Raw genomic sequence first — 8,024 nt, 5'->3', positions numbered from 1 at the left:
AAAAAAAAAAAAAAAAAAAGAAAGAAAGAAAATTTAAAAGAGGTGGGACAGACTGATGTAGTTGAGACTAAAGGCCCTGGGTTCAGTCCCTAGAATAACAACAAAAAAGTAAAAAAGCTGGGGGCTCTGGGCATATAGCTCACTGGCATAAGTGTCCTTCTGGTAAGCACAGTATCCAGAGTTTGATTCTAGGTACCAATACAAACAAAAAAGATCTGGGTGTGGTGGCAGAGCTACTTGGGAGGCTAAGGCAGAAGAATCAGGTGAGCCAAAAGTTCGAGACCAACCTGGGGCAAACTAAAACCCTGTCTTTTGGGGGCTGGGGAGATGGCTTAGTAGAATAAGTGCTTCCTTGGCAAGCACAAGGGCCTGAGTTCAATCCTCGGTTCTGACAAAAAACCCTGTCTTTTCTTTTTAAATTTTTTATTAATTTTAAAGAGATGGGGGCTGGGAAGATGGCTCAGTGGGATAAGTGCTTCCCTGGCAAGTGTAAGGGCCTGAGTTCAATCTCGGTTCCGCAAAATAAATAAATAAATAGAAAAAAAATTAATTTTAATGAGAAATTTTAATTAAGTGTGCATACTAAGGAGGCTGAAGCAGGGGGATCTCTGTGAGTTTGAGGCTGCCCTGGGCTACATAGTGAGTTCAAGGTCATCCTGGTATAAATGGAGACCCTGTCTCAAAAAAAAAACCACAACAACAAAAAACTGGACTGGCCAAATAGCTCAGCAGATTAAAGCGCCAAGCAGGCACAGGAGCCTGGGTTAGATCCCCTGGCCTGCAGTGCAGGCCCGTACCTGGGGTGGGCTGAGAGAGTAATTGAGAGTGGGTGTGGTGGCACATGCCTATAATCCCAGCACTTGGGAGGCTGTAAACAGGCAGATCACTATCTGGTAGTGAGACCGTGAACACCCTGTGGACCCTTCCCTAAAATACAAAAAAGAAAAAAAAAAAAAAAAAAAGAAAAGAAAAAGCAACGAAACAGTTTCAAAACGGGTTAAAAGGACAGTTACAATAATTAATACATTGCATATTGTTGTCTTCCCTCTTTTCTTTTTTTAAAATGTATTTGGTACAGGGTCTCACTACACAGCTTGGACTCCTAGTAATCCTTCTGTTTTCAGCCTCCTAGTGCTGGGGTTACAAATAAATCCAGGTTTGCCACCACACCTGGATTCAGTTGCTGGCTCAGTGCTCCCAGGAGTGGGGCCAGTGTAGGGATCAAACCCTGGTCCCTGCACTTGCCTAAAAAGGTGCTTAGTCCACTCAACTATCTTGTTGGCCCTGAAACCCTGTCTTTTTTAATTTTATTTTATTTTATTTTATTTTGTTTATTTATTTATTTTGTGTGTATGTGTGTGTGGCCAGCTCAGCCCACCAGGGGGCGGGGCTGGCTGGCATGTGGTGCTGGGGGATTGAACCGTGGTCCCTGTGCTTTGCTTAGCTTGTTCTAAGTAGGTGCTTTAGACCACTGAGCCATCTCGCCAGCCCTGAAACCCTGTCTTTTTTAATTTAATTTAATTTAATTTAATTTTATTTTGTTTATTTATTTATTTTGTGTGTATGTGTGTGTGGCCAGCTCAGCCCACCAGGGGGCGGGGCTGGCTGGCATGTGGTGCTGGGGGATTGAACCGTGGTCCCTGTGCTTTGCTTAGCTTGTTCTAAGTAGGTGCTTTAGACCACTGAGCCATCTCGCCAGCCCTGAAACCCTGTCTTAACAAGGAAAAAAAGCCAGACATGGTGACATACCTGTAATCCCAGCACTTGGGAGGCTGAGGCAGGAAGATCATATCTCAAAATAGGTCTCAAGATAACCAAAAAGAAGCACAAACGTATTTCAGCATAGCAACCCTCCTCTCCCAGTTTAGTTGTTCGTGTTGCCTATTTTGAGACCTAGTTCAGTTGTTACTTTTGAGGTTGGAAATGTATCCATTGTGGTGGATAGAGCACTTGCCTAGCATGCACTCAAACTGGGTTTGATCCTTAGCACTGCAAAAACAAACCCCAGTGCAATTCAACTCAACCCAACAAATCCTGTGTATTCCAGAAGTCTTATACCCTTACATCTCCTATTCCTCGAACCAAGCACTGCTCTGTACAAAGCACCTGTCCTGGTCAGTTTGGCCATGAAACCAGAGCACAAGGTGTATATGGGAGGGGCTGGGACCAGATGAGGGATGGAGGCTCTTCTTCTCCTTCTCCTCCTTCTTCTTTATTTTTTTAAAAATTATTTATTTTTATTTATTACATTTATTTATTGTATGTGTGTGTGGCCAGCTCAGCCCACCAGGGGGCGGGGCTGGCTGGCATGTGGTGCTGGGGGATTGAACCGCGGTCCCTGTGCTTTGCCAAGCTTGTTTCAAGTAGGTGCTTTAGACCACTGAGCCATCTCTCCAGCCCATCCTTCTTCTTTATTGTTGGGGATCAAACACAAGGTTGTTCTACCACAGACCTATGTCCCCAGCTTATTTTATTTTATTTTGAGACAGCGTAGTCCCTAACTTGCCCTCTCCATCCTCCTGGCTCAGCCTCTGAGTGCTAGTAATACAATGTGTCACTGAGGCCTGCTGGTTACCTGCTTTTGATCTGTGTGAACTTAGGCAAGAAACTCCTGCCTGGGCCTCAGGGTCCTGCCCTGGCTGCAGGAGGCTCAGTGGGTGGTCTGTCCCTTTTCACCTTCTGAGCCTGGGAGGTGGGTAAAGGGTTTGGCAGGCAAGGCCTCCAAGGTAAAGCTGCTAAAGATTTCGGAGCGAGGGCAGCAGTGGCTGGTCCCAGCCAAGCCAACCTACAGCCCTCTGTGTAGTCCTTCAGCTTTGGCTGTTCAAGCAGATGGGCACCTCTTGAGCACCCAAGTTTCCTCTGCCACAGAGTGGTCACCAGAGCCCAAAGCAGAATGGAGCAGACTGTGCAAAGGGCCCCAGGCCCCACCCTGACCTCATTACTCTCTCCTGCTGCTCAGCATGGATGAGTTCTACATCCAGAACAAAGTTCAAGGTGGAGATTTCACAGCAGCTCAGGAGAATAGAGTGTTAGGGCTCTAGGTTCTAGGACAGGGGAACAGGACTGCAGGGGGAACTTTGGGTCAGGATGCCAAACTGCTCCAGTCCTAGCTGTGCCCAGGGTAGCCATCAGCAGGGTGTTGATGACAGTTTTTCCTGACCGTGCTTCAGCACCTGCGAGGCCGGAGTGGCTGGGAAGCCCAACTTGTCAGTTCGACTGGCAAAGGTGGGTAGCAACTTCGAGGAAGCACCTTCAACTCTCCTGCTTTGCCTTTCCACGGCTGGCCCTTTAAACCAGAGACCATGATGTCACCGCAGACAGCAAGAGTTGGGAGGGGGACTGCAGGCCTGAGAACGGACTGCATTTCCCAGCAGGCTCAGGCGAGCCACAGCCCTCCCAGCAGGCCCTAACTCATCGCCCACTATTAACTAGTCACTTGCCAGTTTTCAAGGAGTTTCTTGACGTGTTGGGCTTTACGGGGGTGAGCGGGGTTCCTACTGGGATGACCTAGGTCCAGGCCAAATCCGTGGGGGTGGCATAAGCTCCTTGCCTCTTTCCTACCAGTGTCATGGCATCAACCCCACGTCCCCGGGGCGCACTACGGAGTCCTCTTCCCTGCGCAGTCTCCCTTCCAAGTCCAGCAGTCCACATCCCACCCGCGCCATGCCGCCTGGCTCCACCGACTTCGAGATCCGCAGCCGGTACACTGGAGCGGCGCTTCCGCAGCTGACTTTAAGAGGGGCGGGGACTACATTTCCCAGCTGCCCGGGGCCTCCTTGACGCAGCGCCCCCCTCCGGGCCGTGGGGAGGTGCGGGCCGGGAGGGGGGGAGGTGACTTGATGTCATCCTGAGCAGCTGGGCGGCGGGTGCTGGTGCGCGCAGAGCCGGGGCTCCCTCTGCGCCGCGCTGCGTCGCTCGGGGTCTGAGTCCCCGACGTCTGCGGAGACGCGTGCAGACTCGACCAGCCCGGAGCCGGTCTTGCGCCCGGGGCTGAGTTGGGGGCATGCTTCAGCCCTCCCACAGCCCAGGAGGGAACCCAGGAGCGCCGCCGCCCAGCCCCAGCGCCCCGAGCGGCCGAACTGCTGCGGAGGCACCCTAAACCACCGCCCCCTCCTCGCGAGCAGCCCTGGAGATCGGGGATCCAAAGTCTGGGTTTCTGAGAAGTGAGTGTCCCCCACTTTGAGGTTTGGGGGGCCATAAAGGAGGCATTGAGGTGGGGAGGGTGCTGAGGTGAAGGAGGAGGGTAGTAGGGGAAGAGGGCCTCGTACTTGGAAGTCCGCGGTGGCTGGCATTAGTGGAGCGGGGCAGCCCCTTTTGGATGAGGGGTGGCCATGAGGTATAGGGTGCCCATTCTGAGTAAAGTGGGTTGGGGAATAGGCCATATTTTGGAAGGGGTTATTTTAGAGCTTAGATCTTTCAGTCTAAGAGAAGAGAGAAACAAGTTCTCAGTAGGAGAGGGTTGCACCCCTAATTTGGGGTCTTGGATTGGGAAAGAGAGAAAGAAGGTAGAGTATCTAGCTGCAGCAAAGTGCTGACCGATGCCTGCCTTTCCTGCTGACCTTTCTGCCCTGACTCCTTTTCCCAAGAGCCAGAGTGGGAACCCTGACTGCACTCTTCTGGAACCCCAGGAAGGACCCAAGGCCTGAGCCATCTTCTTTCCACCCTGCCTGCCCCCCAGGACTGGGCAGTTGCCAAAGGCCCTGGGGGGGGCCAGGACTGTCGTTGTGGCCCCCCCCAAAGGACAGGATGGGGCCGAGTTAGTTCACCCAGCCTCACCCAGCGTCCTCCAGGTCCAGAGGGAACCCCAGGGGCTCTGAAAGTTTGACTTGCTGCCTGCCCACCATGGAGACGAAGTTGCCCCCTGCGAGTACCCCCACCAGTCCTTCCTCTCCGGGGCTGTCGCCTGTGCCACCACCAGACAAGGTAGACGGCTTCTCCCGCCGGTCTCTCCGCAGGGCCCGGCCCCGGCGCTCCCACAGCTCCTCTCAGTTTCGCTATCAGAGCAACCAGCAAGAGCTCACGCCACTGCCCCTGCTCAAAGGTGAGCCAGATGCTAGCTGTGGGGGCTGCAGAGGGGGACAGCAAGGCTGAGGTGGAGTGAGACACATCCATCAGAGGGAGTTTGCAAGGTGCTTCCAAGCTAGGGATTCCATCATCAAAACTATCTTGCAGCCCACCAGCTTGCTGCTGACGCATGGCCTGACAGGCCTGTCATCCCCAGAGGTGGGGCATCTGGAGGTGGCATCACCCTGGGGGACAGGCCAGAGCCAAGATGGAGCCTACAGCTTGGGTTTCAGGAGGTCACTATCAACCCAGCTAGCTGCCTGGGGCCTGGGGTTGGTGCTTGGCATAGCTTCCTGTGGTCACGGTGTAGGCTCTGCCCTTGCCCTAAGCCCTTTTCCACTTCTAGCTTATAGTACAAGGTACCATCTAGGAGAGGGTGGGAATGGCTGTTTTGGGAAAAACCACACATCCAGACTTTGTGATCTTGCTTTAAAATCTGGTTTGGAAGAAAGAGCAAGATTCCCCTAGCTCCTAGGGGTGAGCAGAAAGAACCCAAGGTGTTTGCTGTTTATGGGGAGTGAAAGATGGTTCCAGAGTATGGAGTCTGGAAAGAGCAGAGACTGCCTGGAATGCTTTCCCTAGGGATTAGGAAGCCCACTCCTGCCTAGAGCTCTGCAGTTCCTTGTCCTCCCCAGATGTGCCAGCCTCTGAGCTGCATGAACTGCTGAGTCGGAAGCTGGCCCAGTGTGGAGTAATGTTTGACTTCTTGGACTGTGTGGCTGACCTGAAGGGGAAGGAGGTAAAGCGAGCAGCACTCAACGAGCTGGTGGAATGTGTGGGAAGCACCCGGGGCGTCCTCATTGAGCCTGTCTACCCAGACATCATCCGCATGGTAAGCACTAGGCCCAGCCTCTGGGGGACTGCTTAAGGGACATATGAATCTACTGGGCCACTTCAGGACTCCTGTGCAAAGACCTCAGCATGTCTTGTATTCCCTGGGAGCCTGCTGCTGCCCACCACCCACTCAGGGCCTCCTCACCTGGCCCACTTCTGGGCCTTCCCTGCCTCCGGTCATTCCATGGCTTGACTCAGGCACTGCCCCTCCTGTGAAGTTCCTGTCAAGGTCCATTTCCTCCCCAGAATGCCTGGGGACCTCACTGTTTGCAATCTTCTCTTTCCCTCTGGATTATCCATGCCTAGGAATGTGGCCCATCTGTCCTTGTGTTCCCAGCCATTGGCCTAGTGCTTGTAGGGCCTAAGTTTTCATTCAGGTGATAATTGCCCAAGGAGTGAGCCGCTTGCTGATGTAAATGCTGAGGTCAAAGCATTAGAACTTTGGATGGGGGACCCCTCTCATTTCTGCCTTCAAGGGGTCTTTCTTAAGGAACCCTGACACCCCCCCAGATCTCAGTGAATATCTTCCGGACCCTGCCCCCCAGTGAGAACCCTGAATTTGACCCTGAAGAGGATGAGCCGAACTTAGAGCCTTCATGGCCTCATCTGCAGGTATGAAGAGCGATGGGGAGGTGGGTGGCACCCTCACTTTAGGGGAGATCAGAGGGCCTCAGAGAGGGTTTGCTTAACCCGTACACTGTTGGGTAAGGGCCAGAGGGTGGGGTGAGTCGCTTAAGGCTGTAACCAACTTCATCTTTTTGTCTGTCTCCCTCCCTCAGCTGGTATATGAGTTTTTCCTGCGTTTCTTGGAAAGCCCGGACTTCCAGCCCTCTGTGGCCAAGAGATATGTGGATCAAAAGTTTGTCCTGATGGTGATGTGGGGAGTAAAGGCTGGGCGGAGTATAGGGCAAGGGGGCCTCTTGGAAGGAATGCAATAGGATAGAAGGAACCAGGTGACCGCTCACCTGACCCCTCACTCTGCACCCCACAGCTCCTGGAGCTATTTGACAGTGAAGATCCTCGGGAGCGAGAGTACCTTAAGACCATCTTGCACCGGGTTTATGGCAAGTTCCTGGGTCTCCGGGCCTACATTCGAAAACAGTGCAACCATATCTTCCTCCGGTGAGTGGCTGTTCTCCAGTCAATGGAGACTTGGGAAGGGAGGGGGTGAAGGGGATTTGGGGAGACTAAGATTGAGATTCCTGGGCTGTGGGGGCCTTGTGGGATTCCAGTTAACCCAATTCTTCTTCTGTAATATAGTATTGGTAGTACAAAGCCTGTAGTCAGCAGAGAATGAATATTTATATCCATTGTACAGATGGGGAGGTGAATGCAGGGTCTAGGGCAGTCTAGGAGAGCATAGGATCTAGACTTAGTCCTTGTGGCCCCAAAGAGAGATTCTTTCTGCACGCCTGAATTGTGCACCAGCACCCACTGGCTCTGGGGGCCATGTGGCCCTGTAGTTGAGACCGTGCCTCTTGTGTTAATCAGGTTGCATCTGAGTTTGGTTCCCATGTTTGGGTGAATGTGGGCAAGCCGCTTACATACTCTGCTGTGTTTCTCACTCTTGAAATGGGATACTAGGGCTGGCAAGATGGCTCAGCAGACTAAGTGCCTGCTTAGGCAAGTGCAGGGACCAGGGTTCAATCCCCGGCACCAAATGCTGTGGGCACCACATACTGTTTCAGTTCCAGGCAAGCTGAGCCAGCCACTGAGTCTGGGTGTGGTGGCATATGCCTGTAATCCCGGCACTGGGGAGTCTGAGCTGCATAGTGAGACCCTGTACCAAATACATTTTTTTTTTTTTTTTTGGCGGTACTGAGAATTGAACTCAGGACCTTGTACTTGCCAGGCAAGCACCTATTCTACAGAGCTATCTCCCTGGCCCACTACCTCCACCTTTGAGACCAAGTGCAAACTACAGGCAGGGAGGGAACTTAGGGTGGGGCTGGCTCAGTGTTCAGGGAGTATCCTCAGCCCCATAAGGAGAAAGGCTGGACCAGAGAGAAGGGCAGAGCCTCTTCCTCACTACAGAAAAGAAGCCCTGGCCCAGCATATTCCCTGCAGAACAGTCTCTTTCCCTCAAGGACAGCTACTAAGTGTGTGTGTGTGTGTGTGTGTGTGTG

At 52.6% G+C, this 8,024-nt stretch overlaps 1 protein-coding gene across 1 annotated transcript in view; it reads left to right on the top strand.

Moving 5' to 3' along the window:
• Positions 1–3,821: 3,821 nt before the first annotated feature.
• Ppp2r5b (protein phosphatase 2 regulatory subunit B'beta) overlaps positions 3,822–8,024 on the top strand; it is a 9,342-nt gene continuing 5,139 nt past the window's right edge. The window contains exons 1-6 of the mRNA XM_004643734.2: positions 3,822–4,163; positions 4,587–5,041; positions 5,700–5,896; positions 6,409–6,510; positions 6,678–6,770; positions 6,890–7,020. Coding sequence (XP_004643791.1) covers positions 4,843–5,041; positions 5,700–5,896; positions 6,409–6,510; positions 6,678–6,770; positions 6,890–7,020 — 722 coding nt within the window. The 5' untranslated portion in view covers positions 3,822–4,163; positions 4,587–4,842. The remainder of the gene's footprint in view (positions 4,164–4,586; positions 5,042–5,699; positions 5,897–6,408; positions 6,511–6,677; positions 6,771–6,889; positions 7,021–8,024) is intronic.

Source organism: Octodon degus, unplaced genomic scaffold (assembly GCF_000260255.1).
Source record: "Octodon degus isolate 3935 unplaced genomic scaffold, OctDeg1.0 scaffold00184, whole genome shotgun sequence".
In the NCBI taxonomy this organism is placed as follows: domain Eukaryota; kingdom Metazoa; phylum Chordata; class Mammalia; order Rodentia; family Octodontidae; genus Octodon; species Octodon degus.
This window is presented reverse-complemented; position numbering and strand designations above follow the sequence as displayed.